The sequence below is a fragment of the Penicillium oxalicum genome, chromosome VI, assembly GCF_001723175.1.
Source record: "Penicillium oxalicum strain HP7-1 chromosome VI, whole genome shotgun sequence".
Taxonomy (NCBI): Eukaryota; Fungi; Ascomycota; class Eurotiomycetes; order Eurotiales; family Aspergillaceae; genus Penicillium; species Penicillium oxalicum.
Genome location: NC_064655.1, coordinates 1,823,926 through 1,851,671, shown reverse-complemented (window position 1 = coordinate 1,851,671; position 27,746 = coordinate 1,823,926). Strand labels below are relative to the sequence as shown.

Below are 27,746 nucleotides of genomic sequence, written 5' to 3'. Positions count from 1 at the left end.
GCATTATGTTGGCGAGTGCTGGCTATAAGTATTGATTTAATGTGGGGGGAAGAAAGCGGTGATGGAGGAAGACGTAAGATAAACGTGTTGTCGTGCTCAGCTGGTAATCCACGAGTAATCAAGCTGATCACCTGGAAGTAGCTCAAGTGTAGCACCTTTGAACGTGCAGTCAAGAGACACAGTAACTATACTTGCGACGTATAATGCGGTAGCTGATGTGACATATAACTTTTTGACATTTGATATCTATTCAAAAAGGGTGATATAGAGAAGAAGAAAAAATGACCACAAATACTAGTCTAAATAATTTACAAAACTGGCTCTCCACGCGACGTAATTCTGAGATGCTTTCCAAAGCCCTAATCAGGGTTGAGTCAATTGCTAGTGAAGAGGTGGTTGGCAAATTTACTCTACTTTTCTTCATGCCAGGCTCAGCCATCATCGCTCGGAATGACAACCTGACTCATGTCATACATATACTACTGTGTGTAGCTATCACTTGTTTACCCCTAGTATGTGCATCTATACAAACGCACTTCGTAGTAATTACCAATACATATAAGTATGTACAGTAGTGCCTATTCCGTGTATCAACGTCAGGCGATGGTGAGGTCAGGTGAACCACAACACCAAATCTAATTTCTAGAATTCTGCACTGCCAATTATTATCGCTCCTCGGGAGTCACCACCTGACAGCCATCCATTAACAATCCAACCTCGAAGTTTAACATCTTTTTTGTATGGTGGTTATTGTTGCTCTTACACTGTGTGCTCAAAGTTCCAACTAACACCTATGATTCAAAGGTACCTCACTCAGATACAGTACGTACGAGCCTGCTTGGTGACTGGCTAGTGTGGCCACTACTCTACTATGCCCGCTCCCGCATATCAATCTGACCACTAGCCACCAATCATGGCTCCACCAAAGCGCCGCGCCTCTTCGCCGGCTCCGCCTTTAAGAAGATCGAGACGCCTTCAAGAAACGCCTCAACCCCCGCCTCAGCAGTTAGGAAGAGGGCTATCAATCATGTCCACTGACACAGAGACCCCGGAAAACTGGAAAACCTTGGCTGGCGCTGCTAAGGTAAGAACAGCGAGGTACAGGCCCGAGAAACGCCCTCATGAAAACCTACTCCAACCTTCTCTCGATGCCTTCGTCGACTGGTTACCAGAAGGCGGCCGGGAATCCGTGGCGAGGGACATCAATGATGCAAAAATTGACGAAGAATTACACGACGTGTTCATGAATCTCTTCACTGGTCTTGCAATACCGAGTAAGTCTCAAGTAGCCTGGTACGTCGAATACAAAGTGATAATAACCATGGGTTCATACCTGGGATAGTGAAAGCCCACTCTAGGACATCATCAGTGACAGAATCGCCGTGTTTGAAACGCCTCAGACAAGTCGAAATTGTTGCATCTTGCCTTGACGAGCCCCAACCCCGCGATCATCAGTTCAAGGATTTATGTCTTCAACGCGATAACTATCGGTGCATCGCCACCGGCCAAATGGACACCGGTCACTGGGACAAAACTGGTCGGCCAGATGGCGTTTTGCATGCGCCTACTAATGGTGCACATGTAATTCCTCTTTCTTACGCCTCGTGGGATAATTCAACGGTAACACAATTCCAACTCGCCTTGAGACTTCTCTGCTGACGACTGTTGATTGGATGACGTGCAGGAATCACGAAAAAATGCCGCAAGCGCCTGGAGAGTACTCTATACCTGCTTCCCTGGCGTGCGGCGAGCAGCTCTAAGTCCTGATACGATCAACTCAGAATCGAATGGATTGACATTGGTCAGCTCTTATCATGAACAATTCGGATCTTTCCAACTAGCGTTTAAACCTGTTGAAGTAAGTCCTTTCTATTGATCTCTGATCTTCTTATAGTACTCTACTGATTTAGATCAAAAGGACCAAGATAACAAGTATGAAGTAAAGACATACACCCGCTTTCCCCCTTATCTACGCCCAACTCTTCCTCAAAGTGGCTTTATTGAATTGAAAAAATCAAATGACGCGCAAAACCTCCAACTTCCAAATCAATATTATTTGGACTGTCATTGGCGACTTGCGGAGGTGTTGAACGCATCCGGGATGGGGGAGGTGATCGACAGGAATCTCCAGCGATGGGAGGCCTTGAAAGGCACTTGCCACTTACTCCGTGAAGATGGCAGTACCGATATTGATTCCTTGCTACGTGCTGCTTTATGGGCACATGTTATCGGTTAAATCATGGATAATCGCCCACCTGGTAGGAGGTGCTCGTACCGTGGCCCGCTCTGAGAGTTTTCCAGATATTTCAGCAGTGTCAAATTATTAACCTGGTTTAATCTTATCGTGGATGCTCGACTCGCGTAAAGTAAGATATTTCTCGAAGAGCTTTATTGAACAGGAGAAAGCGTATAACACGCAAGACCTTTGTTCTTTGAAGAGGAATTTCTGCAGTTTTCGTTCAAACTTGCGCAAATCTTGAATGCATTCGGGATGTTCGAAGTGATCGACAGGTATCTCCAGAAATGCTAGGACTTGGAATGCAATTTCCAATGACTCCACGCAGACGGCGGTATCGTCAACAATATCTTACTAAATCCTGGTCTATAGAGACACATTCCAATTGACCAACGAAATGCCTGCCTTTTGGAAACTCGCGCTCATGGCTTGACCCACTTGGAGGGAATGGCGATCTGTGTTGTCAATGGAAGTTTCAATAAACAGTGAGAGCAAGACCTCGACGCGCACCAAGTCTAATCGTGAGTCTTCCAAAAGCCCCTGCACTTCTAGCAAGCGTTTCTCGAGATACTCCCAATAAGTTTGTGCGGGGCACAGGGTACTACTCCTCTGGTATTGTCAATTGAAAGCAATTATTCTCTTCGAAACAGTTGACTGGAATATTTTGCGGCCACAGTAGCCCACAAGAAGCTTTTGCTGCATTCTTTCGGAATGAACGACGGACAATCACTGTTTCGAGGGGGGTGATGTTTGTGAAACAAGCCGCAACATATGTTGGTATGTCTTTGAAGTGTCAGGGTCAATCCGTAGCTAGATAAAAATCATTCGTTGAAGTTTCTTTGAATGATACAAAGCGGGGAAGGGAAAGCAGATTCTGAAGCAGCAGCCTTACGATACGACTTCTGTTGCAAGGCTTTGGAACCGGAAGACCACAATCCTTACGAATGTCTACCGCACTCATCGCCATCATCAATGAATATGACAAATGAGCGATCATTGAGAGGGCGGATCGCTTTTTGAAAAAGCAAGAAGATAGCATCTGATTATTGACAAATATGTTCAAATGGAGCTCTTTCTGGATTTTTGAATACACTAGAGGTCTGGGACAAGAACCGGTAAATTTCCAAGGTCAGTGTCTCCAATTAATCTCTAGATTGACTGAAGAAAGATGTCCCAGTGACACGATGCCCATCTCGAGTCCAGTTCTTGGCCGTTCGGCACAAAAACTTCATAAGCGTGGATTTGTCGACATTAGGTTGCCATTGATCTAGAGAGGACCAATATAGTCTTTGGGTTCAGCAGTTCTTTGAGCCCATAATGACTGAGGGCCCATTGACATAGTTCGCGCTTTCGGTGACCGAACGTCAGGGAGGCATTAGAGTGACCCGGAGAGACCGCATCAAGAGTAGTCGGCAACCTGGAAGTGAAAATGAGAACAATCTTTGACGCTATCATTGATCAAGATGTAATTTTCGGACTCACCAGGTCTTGATTTGGATAAATCACGCCTAAAGACACAGGAGGGTCGTTCTTCCAGATCTGCGGCGCTGTTTGAAGGAGCGAAAATTCGCTGAAGCGAGATGTGACTCTGAGTGCGCGCTATGAGCTTGTCTATTTAGATGCATCTTCTCGCGCATACTCCCATCTTTCCAACCTCAGCACCGTGTCAAGGTCTTGTATGAAACTAAATTAGTTCGAATCGAAGGCTGAATGTAGAGCTATCTACTGAACAGAGAGCCTCGGTCGTAATAGCGCTAGAGATGGGTCTATGTATCTCCTAGCAAGCTAGATCCTCATTCAAGATCGCTACGTCACATCTACTGGGAGGTCTGTTTACAGGTCTGAGGCCTGTCAGCTATGCTGTGGATTGAAGTCTAAGGAGGGGGGAATTACGCTGTATTTAAAAACTATATCTCAAAGTGCGGAGACTTCTGTGACTTCTGTCAACTAGTACACTCCTACTTTCTGCGTGGCAAGCTATCGCTACCTTCCATGTTATACTTGAGGGCTCTAACTATCCAGGCAAACCTGTCTTGTCTAGACAGAGGTGTTGACAGTGGGTCAGTGCAATTCTAGCGGTTGCAGCCAGCCTCCAACTGTAAGTACTGCGGCACAACCAGCACAAAGCTGAGTAATCACTCACTTTATGCGAAGATAAGATAAGCACAACACCGAAGCGAAAACCCTCAAAATTCGACTTCTTTGGCAAATCGCACAGGCCGCTGCGGACGTGAACCCCCCACCACTACCACCATCACCTCTTCCTCCGCCCTTGCCGTCCTCTCTCGGCGCAAGAATCAGCAATTAAAAAACACTACACACACCTCCGACCCCGTGTTCCGGCTCGAACCCCCTTTCAACGCCCACAATGTCCTACGACGACCGCGTCAATGCGCGCCCGAACCTGAACGATGAGTCCGACGTTGAGGAGGAGGCCCTGGTCAACGACTACCGGGAGCAGGTCAATTACGAGGATGGCATGAGTGACCTGGACCGAACAACATCGCTCGGTGGCTCGCAGGCTCAAGATCTCCAGGCACAGGTGACTGCCGCCGCTACCCCGCTGGAGTACCAGGCGACCCTCGAGACCAAGTTCGCCAGCTACGACAATTACTGCAGTCTCTTCCACTACATTCTGAATTCGGAGGGACCCGTGGACCTGGAAGTTCCCTCGGTAGGTGCTCTCTTGCGCGGTTTCATTGTTGATGATCCACCAAAACAATGAATGAAAATCCAAGGCTTGGCATTTACAAAATCGGGCCGTAGCTTCCATCGTTCGGATAATGAAAAACTAACCATTGTGGGCTTATTCCATTAGTACTACTGGGCGTGGGATGTGATCGATGAGTTCATCTACCAGTTTGAGTCGTTTTGCCGCTATCGCAACCGTGTCGCCCGTAGTGGCTCGTCCGAAGAGGAGGCTCAGTTGCTCCGCGAGAACCCCAACACCTGGGGCTGCTACTCCGTGCTGAACGTCCTCTATTCCCTCATCCAGCGCTCTCAAATCAATGAGCAACTCGCTGCCATCAAGCGCAACGAGGATCCGGTCGCCGTCGCTGGAGAGTACGGCTCTCGCCCGCTGTACAAGATGCTGGGCTACTTCTCCATCATTGGCTTGCTCCGCGTGCACTGTCTGCTCGGCGACTTCAGCCTCGCCATCAAGACCCTCGACGACATCGAGATGAACAAGAAGGCCATGTTCGCCCGTGTCATGGCTGCCCACTTTACTACCTACTATTACGTCGGTTTCTCATACATGATGATGCGTCGTTACGCTGACGCTATCCGCATGTTCAGCCACATTTTGGTCTACGTCTCCCGGACGAAGAACTTCCAAAAGGGCGGCAACAGCTACGATGCTATTGCCAAGAAGAACGACCAGATGTACGCTCTGATTGCCATCTGCGTTGCTCTCCACCCCACTCGTCTGGACGACACCATCCACTCTGCCGTCCGTGAGAAGTACGGTGAGCAGTTCCACCGCATGCAGCAAGGTGGGCCCGAGGCTCTTCCCGTCTTCGAGGAACTCTTCCGCTCTGCCTGCCCCAAGTTCATCAGCCCGACTCCTCCTGACTTCGACAACCCCGCTGTCAACGTCGACCCTGTGGACCACCACACCGCCATCTTCATGGACGAGGTGAAGAACACCCTGTTCAACCCCACCATCCGCTCCTACCTGAAGCTCTACACCACAATGGACCTGAAGAAACTTGCGGGCTTCTTGGAGGTCGAGCCCGAGCAGCTCCGCTCGTGGTTGTTGGTCAACAAGCAGCGCAGTCGCCAGATCCGCTGGGTCGAGGGTGGTCTGCTTGAGGGTGAGGCCGTCATTTCCAACGACCTGGACTACGCCCTTGAGGACGACCTGATCCACGTCAGCGAGACCAAGGCCGGCCGCCGCTTGGTGGACTGGTACCTGCGCAACCTGACCCGCGTCTACTAGAGACTGTCTTGTCTTCTCTAGACCACCCATCCCTCATCTCAATCGGGTTGGTTTACCAGCCCACGGCATGCCCTGTGGCTAGCTGAGATGAGTCAAAAACATAGAGCGCCACGCTCTGTTCGGAGAAAAGGAATGGTACATGACTCGAGATGAATTTTTCTTTTCCATTCTTCACATCGCTCCCACTTCTCAATTTCTTCCCTATATTCACTCCACTGTTTCCTTCCTCTGGTGCTGGTTTTTACACGCCTTTTCTGGTTTTTCATCTGGTGCACTGTTCTTATCCGGTCATTGGTCTTCCTTTGTGAAGACCGATGGACTTGTCCCTATGGATGCAAAATCAAGTCGGGTCATCTCAATATCTCAGGAAGGCGTACGATTGTTATTTTTCCCCGGTCTGCAGCTCTGCTTCTTTTTCATTTGGGGATGTTGCACTCATTTCGAGTGCGTGTTGCGGTAGACGGAGAAAAAAACGGACTTAATGAAATGCATGGATCAACAATCATACCGATCTCCCCTGTAAGCCCATAGATAGTGTAGTGGATGATCTTATCCGCGCATCGTAAGGCCAATCCACCCAGCTCGTCATTGTGAATTTGCTGTTGATCCATGAAGCACTGGATCATTCCAAACTTTCAACTTGATGTCGGGCTCTAGTAATCCCGTGGCCGACTATATCTTCAATCTTGAACTCCTGACGAGTCCTTCTTATTTCTCTGCAAAATTCCCCCGTCTCCAAAGTTACAACCAACTGTTCTAGGAATCATTCACGCAAAGCATTCATGAAGGTCTCTCAAATCGCTTCTGGATTATCTCCCCTCCCCGTACAATTTCCCGATTGCTGTCTCTCCCTATCCACGACTCTGCTCGGGACATTGACACAATTGCTCCCCGAACGGCCCAAATTCACCCTCTCCGTCGGCAGCGGATCCGGCCTCCTCGAGGCTCTCCTGTCACACCACGATGCGTCAAGATCAGTCGAAGGAGTCGAGGTGTCTTCGAATGTGAATCGGTACATTGACGAGGAAGATATGCATGTCGCCGGTGGCGCGTGGGACTTGAATGCGCGGGCTCAACAAGCCAGCGCCTTGATGTTCGTTTACCCGCGGGAGCCACGGCTAGTCTCGAGGTACATCGAAACATATGGGAGTGAGATTGGAAATCTGGAACAGATTGTCTGGTTGGGGCCGAAAGCGGATTGGGCTGATTACGAGACGTGTTTTCGGAACTCGCATTACTCTGAGGTGCTGTTTCTAGGGGATGAAGATGGTTTAGCGCCCTATGAGACTGGCGTTATTGCGAGGCGGCACATTTGATCGATTGACATCCCTTGGGTCGGTTTGATCTACCGTCAGGAATGGATGCACGAATGTTGCCCGATACTAGATCGAACTCGAATCCCAGGAAGCCTTTTGTGTGAGTCTTTGGATGTCTGAGAGTCTTTCTTCTCGGCAGATTGCATGTATGTTCTAGACGGATGAGCGCCACATCACATGCAAAATTGTTCTATCGTTTCATTGTATGTGTGGAATGTGCCATAATGCTACATGCGAGGGAAGTGTTTAAGACCAATCACTGTGATGTCCGAGTTTTCAAGCTCCAGGCTAGTTCAATCCATCACGTCAAAGCTGGTGCCGCACCCGCAATTACTCGTGGCCCGTGGATTGTCCACGATCTTGAACTGACTTCCGATCAATTCAGTGGTATAATCGACAGTGCTGCCAGAAAGTAACTCGAGGGAAGGTTCATCCATAATAACCTTTGCTGTGCCGGCAGCATTTGAGCTGGTCTCGGACGGATCCGCCTCCCCCTCAAAAACGGTATCCTCCTCTGGGTCGATCTTTTCCGCGGATTCAAGCGACATTAGGTACTGGAAGCCATGGCAGCCACCACTGGTAACGGTAATGCGGAGATGATGGTAGGGATTTTCTTTCTTGGTCGCAGAAGGCGAAGCGGCCGGGTCGGTGATCTCACAGAGGCGCTATTGAATAAACATAATGTCAGCAAAAGAATGTCAATATTCGTCGTCACCATAAATTGAGTGCTGGGGGGTTAAGTTTGACGAAGATCGGGAGAAGTTGTTCAAAAGGTGAAGGATTTGTAGAGACTGGTCTTCAAACTCGATTCGACAAAAGGCCAAAAACATACAACAGTCAGGATTCGCATGTGGTCACCCACCATACTACTAACTGACCGGCGTGTGGCTTAAGTACGGCTGAGCGGACGGGAAGCCCTGTTCTCCACACCCTATGGTCGTATGTGCTTGTAAAGAAGACAAACTGGACCAAACCGCCGGGTGGAACAATTGATTTTTCAGCAACAATGTTCTCAGAACCGCCCGAAGCTCCAACTCCCACTTTTCCCGAATCGCGCTGGCGACTGATCTGCAGTGTTTTACCTTCGGCTCGCACCCTTGAACGCGATATGTGACGAACGACACGAAAGCAAATTGTTAGATACGTACCGCCACTGCGCGGGGAGATATGTTGATCATGAGTGTCTCTCCATCTTCTCCAGTCCGAGGATTTTGCGTGACCTTGGTGGCACGCTGGACGGATGATGTGGAAAATGCGACCGCTGGTAGACGATGAGGTGAATAAACTGTACGTTTCCAGTTGACTGTGTGATGTCTGGGGGGCACGGGCGAGGCCGCGGTAGCTATAGTGAATCGGCGAGTTGCGATTTCGGTGACGGAGAAGGATGCGGAGATGCGCAGAGCTGGGCGGAAGGCCGAGATGCGCCTGGAGGGGCGCATAGATAGTGGCCGCATAGCGCTGGATTTGAGAAATGACGGTGACGACATATCCAGAGCTGGTACGATATGGCGCCCTGCTTGTAGGATGAGGAGAGGAAAGTTAGATCGGGTCAATGGTGATTAAACGCCGAGTTGCATGGCTGCGGCTCCATTCGATGGCCGCGGGTTAGTCAGTTGGCCGCACGAGGCCGGACATTGGTCATGTCAGGCGGAAGTGGGTGGCAATAGTTATGACGGCGAGCAGGCCGCATGAGCGGGGGAAAACTGATGTTTTGTAGTGAGCAGATCGACGTTGTGAGCTTGGTATGTATTAATGCTTCGTGAAAGAAGATATTTCGCATAGCTGACTGTAGCTCCAAATAGACACTTGGATCTCATTTGACATTCAATTTCAGCTGTGAACAAAGGAGTCATCCAGCATGGGTTCTCGACTGCATCTCCGAGATATACAATCCGGACCCCCACTCGAATATCAAGATGATATCAGAGCCAACTCTCGAGAGTATGCCGAGGCGCTCGACCAGCAGGACCCATTGCGCAACTTTCGGAGTGAATTCATTATCCCATCAAAAAAGGATCTGAAGTGCAAAACCTTGAACGAAGGACAGAGTATGTAATTTGACAATATAGCCTGCTGTTCATCTTCGTTCTTTTGGATGCCGTTCTCACGGCATCTTCCCACGACAGGCAACGAGAATGACGCCGATCCAAAGTGCATCTACCTATGTGGCAACTCACTTGGTGTTCAACCGCGCAGCACACGCCAATATATCGAGCGATACTTGCGCACATGGGCGACAAAGGGTGTCATGGGTCACTTTGTTCCCCACGAAGACCAACTGCTACCTCCCTTTGTAGAAGTAGACACTGCCGCAGCCAAGTTGATGGCACCCATTGTGGGCGCTTCTGAGAGCGAAGTTGCAGTCATGGGGACACTGACTGCCAACCTTCACTTTCTCATGGCGAGTTTCTACCAACCAACCGACGAGAAGTACAAGATCATTCTGGAGGGCAAAGCATTCCCGAGCGACCATGTGAGGAACCAGATATTTTCTGCTCAAAAATACCTCATTTCTCGACAGTCCAAAATGCTGACAAGAGACCACTGTAGTATGCAATCGAGTCACAGATTGTGCACCACAAACGTGACCCCAAGCAGGCCATGGTCCTGATCGAGCCGGAGAATGCGGATCGCCCGGTGCTTACCACGGACCAAATCATCAAGGTCATTGACGAAAATGCTTCCAACACCGCTTTGATTCTCTTGTCTGCCATTCAGTTCTACACCGGGCAATACTTTGATATTCAACAGATCACGGCGCATGCCCACTCCAAGGGTATCTTGATTGGATGGGACTGCGCTCATGCTGCTGGTAATGTTGATCTACGCCTTCACGAATGGGAGGTGGATTTTGCAGCATGGTGCACCTACAAATACCTCAATAGCGGGCCCGGCGGAATGGCGGCACTGTTTGTTCACGAGCAGCACGGCCGGGTAGACCGCCAGGGAGAATTTCGACCGCGCCTTGCGGGCTGGTGGGGACATGATCTCGAGTCACGCTTTCAAATGAAGAATGGTAAGCTCAAGATTGTTCGCACGTGGACGTCTTAGCTCGCTGCTGATGTTTTCCCAACAGACTTCGTACCACAATCCGGCGCTGCTGGGTTCCAGCTCTCCAATCCATCAGTCTTGGACATCAACGCCGTTGTCGCCTCTCTCGAGATCTTTCAGCGTGCGGGGATAAAGTCCATTCGTGAGAAATCACTTCAGTTGACGGGTTACTTGGAGCATCTCTTGCTCAACTATCCACTCGATGCCTCCCCGGAGGATAAGCCCTTCAGTATGATCACACCCTCGAGTCCTGCCGAGCGGGGCGCCCAGCTCAGCTTGCGGCTTCGGCCTGGCTTGTTGGACAAGGTTTTATCATACCTGGAAGAACACGGTGTGGTGATTGATGAGAGGAAACCCGATGTCATACGAGTGGCTCCGGCTCCCCTGTACAACACGTACACTGATGTGTGGGAGTTCTGTCAAATATTTTTCGCGGCGTGCCGAGAAGCTGTCAAAGCTTCCGCATAAAGCCCATTCGAATGCGTACTAGGTCGATGCCAGAATTACCATTCAGTCAGGTCGTGTTTGGTCGAAAGGCTTCCCCGCTGTGTAGCTCTTAGTACTGATTCAATTTGCACTGGAGCTCTGGGACCATGATGTTGGGCTTTCAGCAGAGCTTCATCTAGAGGCTGCTCCGCGGCCGGATCTGGTCTGTAATTGCAGAGGCCCGAGTGAATATGACCGAAACACGCAGGGTCCTGTGTTTTAATCAAACCGTGGAAAATCCGAACAGTATATTTTGTGAAAGTCTCTACCAAACCCGACCTTCAGGTTCGTCACTGGTAAAAGCCTACTCCCATACAGAGAGATCCGGAAGCCAAACATGACGGCAGACTTGACTTGCCCACCGGGGTCAACACAGCATGTATGGCTGCTCTGGCAGAGCCGAGGTTAGAAAGGTGCTGGTCATTATCAATGATAATACTGGGTGACTACAGTACGAACATACTGTGACTACGGATCGGACTAATCGGAGTACAACTCCGAAGGCTAGAACGGGCTTTGCCCTGTCGTTCACTGGCATGTCGCAGTCTGTTGCAGATGAATGAGATAAGCCGTGCAAGATCCGGAGTAAATACTCCGCACACGCTGCAAGGCCTCCATGCGATGCATGAGTTTGAACTGTTCAGTGCTCAGTGGCGGGCTGATCTGCCATGAGCCACTTGCTGTCGAGGCCACGAGCCTGTTCGGCATCTCGGCACCGGTCCATTGGTCTCTCTTTTCTCCACACCCCGACGGAGATACACCGGACTTTGACAGGGCTTCGATGATTTGATACAGAGACTTCCTAGATCAAGATTAGTGACGCGCGACTATAAGTGAATCACATACATTCACCCTTGCCTTTTCGCTAGCATGCCATCGCTGTTTTTCTTACCAGATTTTGGCCTAGCATCTGCTGTGACTTTGGTTGAGCCATCTCAAGTCAAATGGACAAAGAGATGGCAACATCATCCGCCGATGCTGCCCTAACAGACATCAAGGCTGCGAAAGAGAAGCAAAATCATGAAGGCGCCCAAGACGACAGGTTTGACAACAGGGACTATACCATATTCACGAAAAGACAACGACGGTACATTGTGTTTATGGCCTCGTGGGCTGGCTTTTTCTCTCCGGTTTCGTCTCAGATTTACTTTCCAGCTTTAAATACACTAGCTGAAGATCTCGATGTCTCGAATTCGCTGATAAATCTGACGCTCACCAGTTATATGGTATGTTGCTCTCACTTGAACGTATTGGAGATTTTTACCACTGACACTCAATTAAAACAGATCTTTCAGGGCTTAGCGCCCATGTTTATCGGTGATTTCGCTGACAAAGCCGGAAGACGACCCGCGTACCTTGTATGCTTCACCATCTACATTGCCGCCAACGTGGGACTTGCCCTGCAAAACAACTACGCGGCACTATTTGTTCTGCGATGTCTGCAAAGTGCTGGAAGTAGCACCACGATCGCACTCTCATCAGGTGTGGTATCTGATGTGGCCACGGCAGCAGAACGAGGATCCTATATGGGTTTCGTCACGGCTGGTTCACTGCTAGGTCCTTCAGTTGGCCCAGTCGTCGGAGGGCTGCTTTCACAGTACCTTGGCTGGCGAGCCATTTTCTGGTTTTTGGTCATCTTCGCCGGGTCGTTTATTATTCCGCTCCTGGTACTCTTTCCGGAAACAGCTCGTGGTATCGTGGGCAATGGCTCAATACCGCCTCAGAAGTGGAACATGTCCTTAATCAGTTATCTGAAAGCCCGCAAGGCCCGCGAGGAAGGTCTCGAAGTACCAGTCAATCCCACCCGGCCCAAGCTGCGTTTTCCAAACCCTCTGCAAACCCTGGCGATCGTCATTCAGAAAGACACGAGCATTGTGCTCTTCTGCAATGCCATTCTTTTTGCTGGCTTTTATGATGTTAGTGCCACAATCCCCTCGATCTATCAGGAGCTGTACGGCTTGGACGACCTTCAAATTGGGTTGTGCTATATCCCCTTTGGCCTCGGCGCTTCAATCGCATCGATTCTGAACGGAAAGCTCTTGGATTTCAACTACCGTCGCATCGCAAAGGCTTTGGGATTCCCTCTTGTCAAAAATCGGCACACAGACCTCATGAATTTTCCGATTGAGAAGGCTCGCCTACAAATTGCATTTCCAATGCTTGTCTTCGGGAGCCTCTCTATCATAGCATTCGGCTGGTGCTTAGATTTTCGCGTTCACTTGGCTGCTCCAACGACCATCCTTTTTCTAATGGGACTCACGTTGACTGGGGCGTTCAATACGGTCAGCACAATCTTGATTGACTTTTATCCAACACAGGCGGCCAAAGCTACCGCTGCCAACAACCTCTTTCGCTGTCTCATTGGAGCCGGTGCCACGGCGCTGATTGATCCCATGCTTGCGGCCATGGGCCGCGGATGGTGCTTCACTTTTGTGGCTCTGGTGATGCTCGCAACGTCCCCGCTGCTTCTTCTCGTCATCTACAAGGGACCTCAGTGGCGAGAAGAACGCCGCTTGAGGGAAGAAGCGAAGAGACGCGAGAAAGAGCAGGGGACCAGAGCCGCTACTGACAACTAATTTCTAGTTTCTGCCGATGACGAACGAATCTTTTCCGGGGGGTTCTCTCTCTCTGTCTCTCTCGCCTGCTCTTCATGCCGCGATGAGCATTGCCATCACCCAGCGATACCCCAATTTAGACCACGAAATTCATGCCATCAATGATTTGGAGGAAGTCAACATTCGTAGAATCTCTTGCTGTCATAATACAATTCGATATTTCCAGGAAGCAGCTGCTCTCATGTGGACATGGTGTGGGCCAAGCCCCAGTGGAACCCGCCTTTATCATCCCTTCAGCGCGAAAAATGCCCGCTCTAGAGGCTGTCTCTCCGATTCCCACGCAAGCCAGTCTGATCTCGTGGTTCTGCTCGATTAACGTATTAGCCACTGGGTCTGGACTCGCGAATCGTAGGGTCGACACATACGGCAAAAGTCCCATTGCATTCACTTTCCAAATCCCCAATGCCAGCAGTAACAGTTGCATCAGGACATAGACCAGTTTTACGGCCACCAGGCGCCCGCGCGTTGAAGGTGTCTCGTATCTGGCAAAAGCCTCGTTGGTATTGATCAGGCCTTGAATGGGGCCCTTGAATAGCATAAAGACCATCATGATGCTGAAAATCTGGAGACTGTTGCCAGACATGTACATCATAATGGCATTCATGGGAAGCTGCTTAGAGGGGCCAATGGCAATCTCCCAGGCTTTCTTCATTTTCAAGGCATCGGTTTCTTCGGCTTTCTTTGCGATCGGTTGGTGTTGCTGTTGTTGGCGCTGAGATCTGTTAGTACTCGATCGACAGTACGATCGCGGACCGCCAGCGTTACAGCCCATGCTCTCTCAGTACTCACCACTTTCCCTCCCCGGCCGCTGGAGAAGCCTGGTGGATCCGGAAGACTGGACGCGGCTTTGGTGGGACGCGGCAGTGGTGAGTTCATCGTCACCACCCACTGCGGTGGAGGTGGCGGAGGCAGAGGCGATGACATTGTCACGAGCTAGGATTTCAATGATTCTTGAGGTGAAATTCGGCGCAGATGAAGGAGCACGTTGGCCGAGGGGAAGAAGGGAGGGGGTTGTCGTTGACGGTGGAAAAGATGACGGGGGGGGAGGTTTCCTCCGCAGCTGTTCCACTTTCACTCCGCCTTGAGCTTGACCAGGCCTCTCCTTTCTCTCCACGCCTGGGTTCAACACTTGCCTTCTCCTGCTCACGCTGCTTGTCAATTGCCCGTACCATTTTGACTATGGGCAGTCGACGACTTTGATCACCCTGCAATACCCTCCGACGGGCCTCAGCAGCAGTGCAGTGAAAGCCCTCCTTTTCTCGATATCTCGACGATTCCGCCCACCTCCCCTCTTCCTTTCCTCTCTAAAATCACGAGTCCTCCCCCGGCGCCTGATTTCAACCATTCTCGCAATAGCATCCAGTCGCGGGCTCCTTTGCGCAGAAGCATTGGAATAATCGAAGACTTTCCCTCTTAATTTCAGTGGTCAACATCGAGTCTGCCTCACCAGCTCCGAGGAGGAGGAAATCTTGAATGAAAGCGTGGAACTCAACAACAGACACACTATGAGTTCCGGAGGCGATGCGAAGCTCTTTGCGAGGGTATGTACCCAACAAGCTTTCCTAGTTCACATTTGGCTGGATTTCTCGGCGAGCTCGGTGCGGCTTTGCTTTGGCGCCTTTCCCCGCATCGACTTACCATATCATGCGCTGGTCGTGAACAACGCGATCCGGGGTCGCCGAGAGACTCTGCCTGTGCCCTTGCCTTTTGCGTGTTGATCTCGCTCTCTGCATTGTTCGCTCCCTGTTTCTCAAAATCATCTTCACCATGTTCGGCGGGTATTCAACTTATCTAGTGCTTCGCTCACACGGTTTGCACCACCCACAGGGCAAGGTCGCTGAGCTGCGACAAGAGCTCAACAGCGGCGGCAAGAAGGACAAGAATTACTCGGCCAAGAAGATCGCCCTGAAGAAGATTGTCGCCAATATGACCATGAGTAATAACGATATGGTTGCGCTCTTTCCAGATGTGATCGAGTGCATGAACCTGCCAAGCTTGGAGATCAAAAAAATGTATGTTGGGATCTCTACGCAACTCACGTTCAGGTTATATGGCCTCTGAAAAAAGAGCAGACTCGCTGACTTCACGTCATAGGTGCTTTCTCTTCTTGGTCAATTACTCCAGACTTAAACCCGAGGTTGCGATGAAGGCTTTGCCGATTCTGGTCGATGTGCGTGCGGAATGACCGATGCTCGTGGAAAGAATCAATGTCTAACGTGTGCGCTCAGGACATGGATGATACAAATCCCCTTGTGCGCGCTCTTGCCCTCCGAACCATCTCATACGTCCACGTGCGTGAGTTCGTTGAAGCAACTTTTCAGCCATTGAAGCGGCTCATGCAAGACAACGACCCTTACGTACGGAAAACCGCTGCTTTCTGCGTCGCCAAGCTGTACGAACACGACAAAAAGACGGTGGAGAACTCGGATCTGATCGATCGACTCAACCGCATGCTCAAAGATGAGAATCCCACGGTCGTCTCGAGTGTTCTGGCTGCCTTGTGCGACATCTGGGGCCGCAGTGAATCAATTTCACTCACCATCGACTACGTCAGCGCTTCAAAGCTGGTATCAATCTTGCCCGACTGCTCCGAGTATGAGATGATTCCCTCGATATGTCAAGGCATATGCTAATATCTGATGAATAGGTGGGGTCAAAGTTACATCCTGGAGGCATTGATGTCCTACGTGCCGCAAGACACTGCTGAGGCGCTTTTGCTGGCTGAGCGAGTAGCACCTCGGCTGTCTCATCAGAACTCCGCCGTCGTTCTGACTGCCTGTCGAGTCATTCTCTACCTCATGAACTACATTGCCGACGAAAAACACATCTCCTCTCTTTGCCGCAAGCTATCACCACCTTTGGTCACGCTACTTTCGAAACCCCCTGAAATTCAGTATCTGGCTCTCCGAAATGCTATTCTCATCCTCCAGAAGCGGCCCGAGGTTCTTCGGAACGACATCAGGGTCTTCTTCTGTAACTACAATGACCCAATTTATGTCAAAGTGACCAAGCTGGAACTCATGTTTATGTTGACGACGGAAGAAAATATTTCCATTGTCCTCGCAGAGCTCCGAGAGTAAGCCCAAGACCGCTCTGTCATCTCCCCTGTGCTACACTGACCGTGAACTTCTAGATATGCGACTGAGATTGACGTGCACTTTGTCCGTAAAGCGGTGCGCGCCATCGGCAAGCTGGCCATCAAGATTGAATCAGCTGCCAAGCGATGTATAGATACTCTGCTGGAATTGGTGGATGCAAAGATTCCATACATTGTCCAGGAGGCGACAGTGGTGATTCGCAACATCTTCCGCAAATATCCCAACCAGTACGAAAGCATCATTAGCAACGTGATTCGCAACATTGACGATCTTGACGAGCCCGAGGCCAAAGCGGCTGTCATTTGGATCATTGGCCAGTATGCCGATCGCATCGAAAACTCGGACGCGCTATTGAAAGATTACCTGGCAACGTTCCACGACGAGCCAATCGAAGTTCAGCTAGCTTTATTGACTGCAACGGTCAAGCTGTTCATTCAACGGCCAACCAAGGGCCAGCAGCTTGTTCCGCAGGTCCTCAAATGGTGCACCGAGGAGACCGACGATCCGGATCTTCGCGATCGAGGATACATGTACTGGCGTCTCCTGTCCACCGATCCAGCCACCGCAAAGCAAGTGGTCATGGGTCAGAAACCACCTATTACAGCTGAGAGCGAGAAGCTTGATCCTCGCACTTTAGAGGAACTCTGTCTCAATGTTGGTACATTGGCGACCGTTTACCTCAAGCCCATCCACCAAGTATTTCGTGCTGCGCGTCCTCGCCGACTGCAGCCCAGCCCAGCCCTGCAGCGCCCACCACAGGAAGACGGCACAGCCGGCCTGCTCGAGTACAATCCTCCAACTGCCAATTTAGCGTCCAGCTCGACCAGCAACAGTGGTCTCGCGACAATTACCACGACAGGTAACCCCACCAGCCCGGTCTACCCTCCACCTCAGCCTGGTTTTGCCGTCGACCCCAACGCGACCGGAAGTGCAGCTGGCGCGGACGCTATCAACGCAGCTGATCAGTACTTTAATGGAATCGGCTCTCAGCAGATGGCAGCGATGCATTTGGGAGGGCGTGACGATGGAGGAGCAGGTGGTGGTGGTGCGCCACCGGCGCAGTTTGTCGTGACTCAGAATCAGCAGCAAGGATATCAGCCACAGTATGCGGGTGGTGCTGCGACAGGTGAGCTGCTACTACTGTGAGTGGCATCTGCTCCCAAAGGATCTTCATGAAGATTCAATCTTGAACATCATAATTACATATCAATACGAACCATCAATACCAAATGCCAATCCCACACACGTTAATGTCAGACATCAATGTAAAGTCAATATCGAGTGTCAATGTACATCAGTCAGTCCTTGGTCAATATGGACGTAGATGCTCGGGGGCTGTAAACCAGATGGGTAGATGGTGCAGCCTGGACATGACGGCCTTTTATCTAGGATGAAACTCCTATGAAATGTTTGTTGCTACATGAATAACTGGGGGTTTATTAAATGGAGAGAAAAAAAAGGTGTTCTTCAGCAAGAAAATTAGCCCAGGGACGAGGCTGTTGGCAATTGCAAAATTGCAAAAATGTAATGGGACAAGCCAGGCTCGAACTGGCGACTTTACGATAACAGAGACAGAAGTTGTTCTTCAGTCGTACACTCTCCCAGCTGAGTTATTATCCCATTTCATGTTTAACTTCCAATTTTTTATAATTATATTCTTTGAATATTTTACTCACTCGTAGTTCCTCTCATTTGTATGTAGTCGAGCGACCGTTTCTGAAAATGTCCAAGTTTGCCTATCGAACCGGCTTGATTACGGTTCAATTTATTAAGGTATACCTTTTGCTTAATCATGCCTTTGTGTATGTATTTCATTCCATCGATATCAACGAACAGCTCCCAGATATTGTGTTGGTGCATCTGGAGACATTCAATTTATATCTGGCTCGTATGCCAAGTACCATTATGGTAACGTCAGATTGCTTTCACCTTGTTGAGAATTAGACTGCCCAGCATGATCTACATTCAGTTATGACCGAGAATTTGCGTTTCAGTTATGTTTTCCACATCCGTGGGACTGGGCACTGCGCTCTACCTATTTTTATATATTCCTAAGTCCTCAATGGACATGGATGCGCTGTTAATGATCGATCGGTGGTTAGACTCCTTCGCCGGAAGTTCAGGTGACCAAGGACCTACCCAAACCGCAGACCGGCTTAAGGTATGGCAACTATGAAGACCAAAAGTGGTGACGACTGATCGGCTTGCGAAATCTGACGATTGCGATTGCAATTTGAAGCATTATTAGGTTTGGGGTGCTAGAGCGTCAATAAGCCAAAGAAGAGGCAGTAAAAATAATTTGGGCTAGGGTAGCCGGCTAAGCCAGTCACTGCGGACATGATACTACAAAGTGGCTGCAGAATTGCTATGGCTGTATCATGTTCTGTAGCCCGACCTCATTACAGCGCCTATCGACAAGAAACCAGAGATGGTAATAGTGGAGGAGCCCCGTAAATAAGATTTGATATGCGATGCAAGATCTATAGAATTCACCCCCAAAGGAATCGAGACCTGCAGTAGCCCAGGACAACCAGGGATGTCAGAATTTAATCCTCGTCCATTTTAGAAAGTCCACCGCGACTGCGTCGGATGCGCTCGTCAAGACTATCCTCTTGCGCGCGTTGATGCACCTTGGATATGAATCGACCGCGGTCTGAGCGCTGCTTGTCGTCTGCCTCTTTCTCTTGTTCCTCCTTCGCAGTAATGTCCGCAAGGCGTTGACGTCGTTCACTCTCGAGATCATTCGCATTCGACTGCATCTCTGCAAGTTTGCGGAGACGCTCGGCTTCTTGAATCTTGGGATCTGGTCTGCTGGATCCGTTTTGGCCGGGAGGCAGGCCACGACTGCGATGGAAAGAATCATTGCGGTTGATGTGGTCTCGTCGGGGAGGCTCGCGACGGTCTTCGCTCGCATAGTCATGGCGCTTTGAGTCCCGGGTTGCGGGCGGTGATTTTCGACGTGGAGAGGATCTGCGTTGAGATCCCTCGTGATCCTGGTCATGATTGCGCCTTGATCCAGAGTCTCGATCGCCTGCACGGCTGGAATACGAATCTCTCCTCTCCCCGTGGTGAGAATATTCATCACGATCGCGGTCCGCTCGGGGTCGATCCTCGCGATGATCCCTATCCTCATGGCGACGATCCCTATCCTCAACTCGACGTCTGTCATCCCTGCGGCGGTCACGCTCACTTCGATGCCTCCGGTGCGTCCTCTCCGGGGAGACAGGCGATCTTGAGCGATAGCGGCGGTCACTGCGGTGCGATCTGTGTCGACGATCATCTTCTCTATCATCGCTGTATCGTCGGCGCTTCGAATCATGATCTCGGTGGCGATGATCCCGATCTCGATCACGACCACTTTCACCTTTGCGGCGCGCCTCTCTTTCCCTTCGCCGAGCGGCCTCCATGACAGCAGCTTCATACGCGGCCTGCTCTCTCTTCTTGACCTCGAGAAGTGGGTCGTTGAGAACCTTGGTCATGGTGTCACGCGCAGAGCCGACCGACGGACCAGCCGCCGCGTTGGCCCCAACCACGTCCGCACCTTTTTCGAGCTTCTGGTTGTCTGCATCATTCTTCAACAGGATACCGTCGATTCGTCGCTTGCCTAGAAGATATCCTTCCATCTCCTCCGAATAATGGCCTGTGGAGCTGGAAGGCGCCTGGTACATCCAGTCGACCCGTGATTGAGGCGCGGCTTTGCCCGAAGCTTCCTGAAGACGTTGCAGCTCTTGGATTTGACGCTCTTCTTCTCGCTCACGTCGAAGTTGTTCGACCTTTTTGCGCTCCTCCAGAGCGCGCTTCTCCTGCTGCCATACGCGCTCCTGATTGCGGAGCAGCGACGGATGCCATGACCTGCGACATTAGTTAGTAATGCGGCGCATAGCTTGCTTGAATGCTGGAGCAAGTAAAACACGAGAAGTCGTCCGAGGAGATAATTCCTTACTTCTTCAAATTAAGATCTCCACCCATTTTGTGCACTTTATTTGGGTAGCTTCGGCGGGGGGTGATTGAAAGCTCGAGACGTCTCTGGGCCGGAGCTTCTTTCGGGTGGCCACCATCTACCGCAGATCACAGCCTGGCTGATAACACGGTCACGTGGGTCTGGGTTGATTGAGTAGTAAGGATGGGGTAAAGGGGGTGCTTTGCCGCTTAATGAGCGATGCTGCTTCAAGATAGTATATATTGGCAAAAAATTGTAAGAAAAACATGCAATGGGATAATAACTCAGCTGGGAGAGTGTACGACTGAAGAACAACTTCTGTCTCTGTTATCGTAAAGTCGCCAGTTCGAGCCTGGCTTGTCCCATTACATTTTTGCTTTTCACAAATTTTCTTTTTCAACTACCATCCCTCATCTTCTTTTCCAAGACCCTTTTCAATTTCATTATAACCTTGCGAGAGAGAGATTCATATCAACCTTTATTGCCACAATATAAACTACAATCTCTCTTCTCCGCTACTCACCATGTCTTGTTATGTCGATAGATGACTCTTGCATGTTCGACCGTGACTGACGCTTGACACAGCATGGAGCCAACCCCCTCCTGCGCCGGAATGCCTATTCTCTATTTCATTCAAGGTACTATGCGTCGTTGAAAAAACCGAAACCTTGCGGTAAGAGTCTGATTTCATTCCATTGACAAACTATCAATAACGACACATTGGACATGGACCGGTTCTGGAACCTGGAACCACAGTGTCGAACAATATCATTAGCTCCACCTATGCTATCCTATTCTCCAATTTCGAAAGTCGTAGAGTACTTTCGGCGATCTTGACTAGGTGCTCTATTGAGGTATAGCGTTTGATGACCAGGAGAAGTTCATACATCGCTTGTCTCTGAAAGAACATAAGTGAGGTATCGTTTTTGAAAGCTACCGCCAGTGGTCGAATGTCAACTTGCCATCAGAATTTTAACTTCTGTGAGCTAGTTTTACTGCTTGGAACAGTTGAACCGAGGGTTAAATGGAGGACTGCATCAAGTCAGGGTCCGACGGAGGCTTGGACACAGGCTAGATGGATATTTGGATGAAGGCTCAGGGCTGAGATCTCCAAATGCTAAGGGGTCTTACGAGCACTCTTTCTAAGGTATTGCTTTGCTTGGTACTTCGAAAAAAAAGCCGTCGTGGGAATCCGATGAGCAGGGGCCATCATCCCTTTCTCTGGACCGGTGATCTCTAGCTGAATTCCAGGTAGGAGATATCTTTCTTGGGGTCAAGTTGCACTAGCATACAGCCTCTTATATCGTGTCAGAATGCATAAGTCGGCAATAGATACAAGGGAAGAGCAAAAAGACAAGACGAAACAAGAGTGTCAAGGGAACTGGCAAGCAATGCTCCTACCGTCGAGGATTCATTGCACATATATCGGGGAGGACGTAAGAAAAATTTGAAATTAGCAATAGAGAGTGCACGCTTGCTCATTTTTCATCAGAAACAAAGTGTCCCAGGCGCTTCATAACTACATGAGCAGAAATCTCGCAAACGGAAAGACGGACAGGAGACGGGAGGGAAGTGATGGGAAGTGATATTATCAGCACAGATCTGGTTCGCAGGGAGAGGTCGAGAGCATGCGCAATGTGAAAGACCCCTTGCACAAACACATTTATAGGTCACGCGTGGGATGTCCAAACTAGGGCTCACGATCGGTGGTGCCGTTTCGAAAGATGCAGGACCAGGGGCAGTCATGCATCAAGTTATCTTGCTGACTCCCAGCTGACCCAGCTGCGAGGCATCACGCGCCATACCTTGCACTCGCCACTGCGAAGGTCATTAAGCTTGAAGCTCTCCATCTTCACCTTCTTGCTTTCCCGTCCCTGCTCCCAAGCCCGGATCTTCTTTTTAGTACCATCCCAATCGACAACAATTCCTACATGGTCGGGCTTGCCAACCTCGGCACTGTACTTCTGGTGCATTGTGCCACGATGACCCTGGAATCGAGCATTGCGGAAGCTGACGATGTCACCAGCCCGAATCTCATCATTCTGTGACACCGATGCATTGGCGAGATTCGAATAGACCAAGGCTCCGTAGGCGCGAGTTCCAACGGGAAGAAGGACCCCAGACAGTGGTTTCAAAAGGTGCTGGACCAGTCCAAATGGAGTCCCATCGCTAACGGTCGAGCTCTGAACAGCATTGACAGCCTCCGAGATTCGGGTCCCAATCTGGAAATGGGCCTGCTCCAGTTGATCTTGGCGGGGTTGATGGGGAGGAGGTTCATGGCGCTGTTCCAAAGCGGCATCTGCGGGATTCTTGCTATCATACTGGACCGTCACCACTGTCTGCGAATAGTCCATGAACAGAACATAAACATCCTTTGAAATAGTAGTCGAGCCGCCTTGGTTCGGGACAGATGACTCCTCGATTTCGAACAGTACATCCTTGCGGTTCTGGAAGACTGGGGGAATCATGTTGGGCTGACTCCACCACAAGGAGCCTTCACCAAGATCAACATCGGTGGCGATGAAGCTTTGGTCAATCGACGGACGAGTTACATCCATGGATCGCCGCTGATTACGCATCAGATCCATCGATGCTCGTCCACTCCGAGCAGCAGAGGGGGAAGGCATAGGGGGAGCTTGCGACTGAGGGGGAGGAGGGGGTGGCGCCAGAGATGGCCTCTTTTCAAGAAGTGAGCTTGGCCGCTCGTGAACTGGACTTGTTACTGGAGATGCCTCGTACGCATTGGCGTAATCCCCAGTCGTAGCCTGCGGAGTCTGAAGAGGCGGAACCTCCGGTCGCCCGCTCGGCGGTGCGGGAGGGTCAGGTAGCCCATGTTGAGGAGCGGAGTAGTTGAATGGATCGTATTCCTCATCTTCGGGGGTCACTCCGGTTCCACGGGGGGCGTCACGAGAAGGCGGGAGAGGAGGTGGTCCACGCGGCGTGTCAATAGAGGCGCGGGCATTGCGCGGTGGTTGACTGGGTGGAGGAGGAGGGACGCCCCGAGGAGCAACAGTAGGAGGGAGTGGTGGAGGCAGACGAGATTCAGTAGGGCTTCGGGGCGAATAGGTAGAATGATCGTCGGTGATGGTGCCCTCGTCAATACTGGATTCCCGCTCATGGGCCTTCAAGGCGTCCTTGTATTTGGCGCTTGATGCAATATCAGTGTCGTAATCCCCATCATACTCAGTAACTTCGCCTTCAGTATCGTCACCGGCCTGTCTCGGCGCACTCGTGTGACTGTCAACGGTAGAACGTCGACGGAGCTGGCCAGGAGGAGGTGGAGGAGGCGCGCGGCTCTGTGATGGAGGCAATGGTGGATTTGTTGGGATCGGAGGTGGTGGGCGACTTGCTCTCTTTTCGGCGACCGAGGTCGCAGTTGATGGAGGGGACGCGTCATATGTCGAGGGACGACGAGCATCCACCCGATCGGGGAGCGCTGGAGCTGGGACTGCAGGCGTTTGACCTGACTCGTTCAGAGATAGGTTCCCCGCGTGGACGGAGAGTTCGTCATCGGACTCATCACCCGTGGAGGGCCTCGGTGGAGGAGGTGCCGGCCGGCCTGGAAACTGGTCAACTTTGGAGGCTTGAAAACCGGATATGAAATGTTCAGGGGAATTCACGAACCTGATGGAACTGAAGGCGGCGATCTGGGGGCTTCAGCGGGCACTGGAGGTGGTGGCACCGGGCGCGACTCTGGCACTGGAGGCACCGCAGCGGTGCGTTCTATTCGCATGTGGTCAGCGGGCCCGTGATTACAGGACTATCGAGAGGGAGAAAGGGGTAACGTACCGGTAGATGGGACCGGGGGGGCCCTGTCGGTTGATCGACGTGACAGAGGGATATCACGTACGACATCCTCGACATCTGGCACCTCTCGTGGGGGATGCTGCTCTGAAACTAGTGTCGACCCATGCTCTTCCTCCTGAGTATCATCCTCCTTTTCTACAGTGGCAGGAATCATAGCACCCACGTTCATCCCAGGCAATGGGACAGGAGGAGCATGTAGAGGGGAGGTCGGCTCCGGCTCCACGAACCGTTTTTCAGATTCCCCGGGAGTCTTGGGTTTGCGAGTTGCTGGTGGAGGTCCCATGCCTGGAAGACCACCTGGAGGACCGAAAAGTCCCATCATGCCCATGCCGCCACTCATCTTGGCCATTCGCGCGCGAAGTTCCATTCTGCGCCTGGTTTCTGGGTCGACTTCTTCTTCTTCTTCCTCCTCATCCTCTGCCTCCACTGCATCCTCCTCAACATCTGCTTCTTCGCCTTGTTTCTCAACTGCATGGGTGGATTCCTTGCGAGATTGCTCCTCGTCCTCGGGCTTGCTTGCAGAAGTCTCTCCAGCATCTTCCGAGTCTGCCGCCGCAGAATAATCGGCATCATTTGACTCGCTTGCAACTTCCTCCGAGGGGGAGAGGGGAGCTGGCTGAGGCGGGGGTGCTCGGGCACGTACAGTTTCCACGCTAGGATCGCGAGCTGTGCTCGCAGCGTCGGTGGGAGAGGTTTCCGAACCAATTTCGGCTTCAGCGGATTCCGGTTGCGGCTCGACGGGTTTCTTAGGAGCCTTGGGCTTTTCCTTCTTCTGCGCTGCCTCGGCGTGGCGCTGGGACTGCTCCAACTGCTGCTTCTGCAAAAGCGCAATACGCTCCTTCAGGCTGGTCGGTTTTGGTTGGTCCTCAGACCCTTCTTCAGCGCTGGGCATGGACACCGAGGCAGACGGAGGCGGTCGGGCTTCCGAGACTGGCGGCTCACGCGCCAATTGCTCCTTGACATCGGGGTCTTCTTCTCTTCTGTATACCTTTGGCGCGGGCTCCCGCGGCGGAGGGACGAAGGAATCTTTGCTAGGGGGTGGAGCCACAAACTGTTTCTTGATGAACGAGGTGGACTGCTGGGAACCACCAGGTTTAAAGGGAGCAACTGGTGCGGCAGCAGACTGATTGAAGGCCGCAATTCGATCCTTGAAGGAAGACCCGGAGGGTTTATCCGCAACCGCAGGAGGTGGAGGCTTGGTGCTCTTAGCTACCGGAGGCGGCGCGGCCACTGAGGATGCAGCAGGAGCTGCAGTAGTCGCGGCCGGTTGTGAGGGAGGCTGATGCGATACATAGGGCTCGGCGACCGGATTTGAAATCTCCCGGGGAGATTGAGGAGGTTCTGGCTGAGCCTGCTTGGGAGCTGGTACCTCAACAGGCGCGGAAGCGGGCTCCGCAATCTCGGGCTCGACCTGCGGCTGCCTTTCCGTTGCTGCGACTGGAGGTTCCGTAGGAGCAGGCTCAGCCTCCTTCTTCGGTCGGCTGGGCCGTGTTGGTCGTGGGGGTGCAGGAGGTTCATATTTCTCGACAAAGTTCTTGGGAAATATGCCCTCCTGCTTGGTCCCCGCCCCATCTGTGTATTCACCGTAATACCAATCGTCATCCTCCACCGCCGTGACGGTCACGATTTGGCCGATGGGGAAGCTCAGGTCATCATCGTGGCCTGAAGCATATTCAAAGACCGCTCGGACCGTAAAAGGCGGGTTGGACATCTGGCCAGAAGATACCCAAGTTCGGAGGGGAACGGGTGAGGAAGCACCAGGATACTCAACAAGCAAATGCGGGATCAACTAAGGGCCACGAGAGCTGTCCCAGGCCAAGAGGTTAGCGCAATCTACTCTGGGGAGATGCTCAACGTGGGCACTGATGCTTTGAGCTTGCATCCGCTCGTCAATGGTTGCCCGAGGCACGGAGGGAGACCCGAATGACGAAAGAGTTCTGGGGAGTGGAGGGGAGATGGGTGCCTAAGAGCGATGAGGGGGGAGACGGCAAGAGGGGCTGTTGAACTCACCCGAGTCTACCACGAGGAAAAGGAAGGGATTCCACCAGAGAAATGGGACAGGAGGGAGGGAGAGCATACACAAGCAACCGGTCGTCGCACAAAAGGACCGGATGGATGAAGTGGGAGATTGCGGGACGAGCAGGGTGAGAGAGTGAGGTGGGTGGTCGTCACCAGGCGGGATGAGGGAGACACGCAGAGCGGTTGGCTCCACTGGCGATCGGCGGCTGGTGTCCAGGCTAAAGTCCTCCAGCGACAGTACTCAAGAAGTGTAGAGAACAAGAATTTTGGAAAAGGTGCTCTCTCTCTCTCTCTCTCTCTCTCTCTCTCTCTTGCATCCAGATCCAAGTCGAGGTTCGCCAGGAAGTTTGTGACAAGGAGAATGTCCTGCTGATCCACGGGATGAAACGGGAGTACTTTGATGTGGAGTGTCGCTGTCAGGTTGCTGTGAAGTACTTGTCCATGACGACCGTCATGGAACCACCCCAGCCCCTACCCGTGGAAACGACTTTACTCGTATTTTCTCGTCTGTGATTGTTGAAACTGTAAAACAAAAGAAAAATATCGCAGTTACAATGATAAAAGGTGCCCATGTTGCCCGTAGGTCTGCCAATACCCATATAGACATGGTGATCGAAAACCATGTATCTGACTGTTATCTATCAAATGCACGTCTACTCTCCTGCATATTCGTCCTGACGCTGCTACTATAATAGGCGGACACTCTTGTACTATGGATGTACTCACTGCTCAGCATTGTCAGACCTGGAGACATAGAGTAGCAATGCTCTAGCTCGTGCTCTCTGCCCGGTGCTACCTATGTACCTTCTGCGACTGTAGACCCGAAACGGTAGACTAACTGTAACAAGTGTTCTGGCAACAGGTGAGATCTGAACGAAGCTATCTAGGTTGCGACCCCCGTATAGGGATTTCATGCACTGCTAGACTGCTAGCAAAGTAGGAAGTAATAATGCAGTTTTCTCTGCTAAGCAATGTTCCCAACTTACTAGTGTGACTTCCATCATGCTCTGATCACCTCCATATGAATTTTTCCTGAAGGAAGAGTGACTTCAAGTATAGAACTCAGCAGAGCTAGGACGCTGCCGAGAAGCAGTGAAGCTTACATGTAGTACTCCGTCCTGATTCGAGTCTGTTCTGCTTGGCGACATCATTTCCCCACGAGATTTGCCTCTTCCGCTTTGCGTACATTACCGACCGACCTTTGTCAAACTTCGAGGCCACAGGTTCCTTGAGCTTTT

General features: G+C 51.2%; 10 protein-coding genes and 3 non-coding genes across 13 annotated transcripts; 7 read left to right on the top strand and 6 right to left on the bottom strand.

Moving 5' to 3' along the window:
- Positions 1 to 913: 913 nt before the first annotated feature.
- POX_f07934 (uncharacterized protein) lies at positions 914 to 1,585 on the top strand (the record flags this gene model as incomplete). The annotated part of the gene is made up of 2 exons (XM_050116721.1): positions 914 to 1,274; positions 1,401 to 1,585. 2 exons carry the CDS (start codon positions 914 to 916, stop codon positions 1,583 to 1,585), a joined length of 546 nt encoding a protein of 181 aa, XP_049966860.1.
- A 3,019-nt stretch (positions 1,586 to 4,604) lies between these two features.
- On the top strand, positions 4,605 to 6,176 carry POX_f07933 (Eukaryotic translation initiation factor 3 subunit L; the record flags this gene model as incomplete). The annotated part of the gene is made up of 2 exons (XM_050116720.1): positions 4,605 to 4,910; positions 5,055 to 6,176. 2 exons carry the CDS (start codon positions 4,605 to 4,607, stop codon positions 6,174 to 6,176), a joined length of 1,428 nt encoding a protein of 475 aa, XP_049966859.1.
- Positions 6,177 to 6,958: 782 nt separating this feature from the next.
- POX_f07932 (uncharacterized protein) lies at positions 6,959 to 7,492 on the top strand (the record flags this gene model as incomplete). Its single annotated transcript, XM_050116719.1, has 1 exon — positions 6,959 to 7,492. One exon carries the CDS (start codon positions 6,959 to 6,961, stop codon positions 7,490 to 7,492), a length of 534 nt encoding a protein of 177 aa, XP_049966858.1.
- A 293-nt stretch (positions 7,493 to 7,785) lies between these two features.
- Positions 7,786 to 8,946, bottom strand: POX_f07931 (Iron-sulfur assembly protein 2; the record flags this gene model as incomplete). The annotated part of the gene is made up of 2 exons (XM_050116718.1): positions 7,786 to 8,157; positions 8,641 to 8,946. 2 exons carry the CDS (start codon positions 8,944 to 8,946, stop codon positions 7,786 to 7,788), a joined length of 678 nt encoding a protein of 225 aa, XP_049966857.1.
- On the bottom strand, positions 8,321 to 8,435 carry POX_rRNA026. Its single transcript, XR_007588117.1, has one exon. It is a non-coding gene; the product is annotated as a 5S ribosomal RNA (ribosomal RNA).
- A 404-nt stretch (positions 8,947 to 9,350) lies between the features above and the next one.
- Positions 9,351 to 11,011, top strand: POX_f07930 (Kynureninase 1; the record flags this gene model as incomplete). The annotated part of the gene is made up of 4 exons (XM_050116717.1): positions 9,351 to 9,540; positions 9,619 to 9,965; positions 10,043 to 10,508; positions 10,569 to 11,011. The coding sequence occupies 4 exons, from the start codon at positions 9,351 to 9,353 to the stop codon at positions 11,009 to 11,011; spliced, it is 1,446 nt and encodes a 481-aa protein (XP_049966856.1).
- Positions 11,012 to 11,973: 962 nt separating this feature from the next.
- POX_f07929 (uncharacterized protein) lies at positions 11,974 to 13,605 on the top strand (the record flags this gene model as incomplete). Its single annotated transcript, XM_050116716.1, has 2 exons — positions 11,974 to 12,255; positions 12,316 to 13,605. 2 exons carry the CDS (start codon positions 11,974 to 11,976, stop codon positions 13,603 to 13,605), a joined length of 1,572 nt encoding a protein of 523 aa, XP_049966855.1.
- A 264-nt stretch (positions 13,606 to 13,869) lies between these two features.
- On the bottom strand, positions 13,870 to 14,568 carry POX_f07928 (ER membrane protein complex subunit 4; the record flags this gene model as incomplete). Its single annotated transcript, XM_050116715.1, has 3 exons — positions 13,870 to 13,948; positions 14,010 to 14,356; positions 14,434 to 14,568. The coding sequence occupies 3 exons, from the start codon at positions 14,566 to 14,568 to the stop codon at positions 13,870 to 13,872; spliced, it is 561 nt and encodes a 186-aa protein (XP_049966854.1).
- Positions 14,569 to 15,411: 843 nt separating this feature from the next.
- Positions 15,412 to 17,888, top strand: POX_f07927 (AP-1 complex subunit beta-1; the record flags this gene model as incomplete). The annotated part of the gene is made up of 5 exons (XM_050116714.1): positions 15,412 to 15,656; positions 15,739 to 15,814; positions 15,873 to 16,237; positions 16,292 to 16,720; positions 16,778 to 17,888. 5 exons carry the CDS (start codon positions 15,412 to 15,414, stop codon positions 17,886 to 17,888), a joined length of 2,226 nt encoding a protein of 741 aa, XP_049966853.1.
- Positions 17,889 to 18,270: 382 nt separating this feature from the next.
- Positions 18,271 to 18,362, bottom strand: POX_tR145. Its single transcript has one exon. It is a non-coding gene; the product is annotated as a tRNA-Phe (tRNA).
- Positions 18,363 to 19,288: 926 nt separating this feature from the next.
- POX_f07926 (Pre-mRNA-splicing factor cwc25) lies at positions 19,289 to 20,711 on the bottom strand (the record flags this gene model as incomplete). Its single annotated transcript, XM_050116713.1, has 2 exons — positions 19,289 to 20,594; positions 20,686 to 20,711. The coding sequence occupies 2 exons, from the start codon at positions 20,709 to 20,711 to the stop codon at positions 19,289 to 19,291; spliced, it is 1,332 nt and encodes a 443-aa protein (XP_049966852.1).
- A 244-nt stretch (positions 20,712 to 20,955) lies between these two features.
- POX_tR156 lies at positions 20,956 to 21,047 on the top strand. Its single transcript has one exon. It is a non-coding gene; the product is annotated as a tRNA-Phe (tRNA).
- Positions 21,048 to 22,436: 1,389 nt separating this feature from the next.
- On the bottom strand, positions 22,437 to 26,200 carry POX_f07925 (uncharacterized protein; the record flags this gene model as incomplete). The annotated part of the gene is made up of 3 exons (XM_050116712.1): positions 22,437 to 24,241; positions 24,307 to 24,405; positions 24,472 to 26,200. The coding sequence occupies 3 exons, from the start codon at positions 26,198 to 26,200 to the stop codon at positions 22,437 to 22,439; spliced, it is 3,633 nt and encodes a 1,210-aa protein (XP_049966851.1).
- Between the last annotated feature and the right edge of the window lie 1,546 nt (positions 26,201 to 27,746).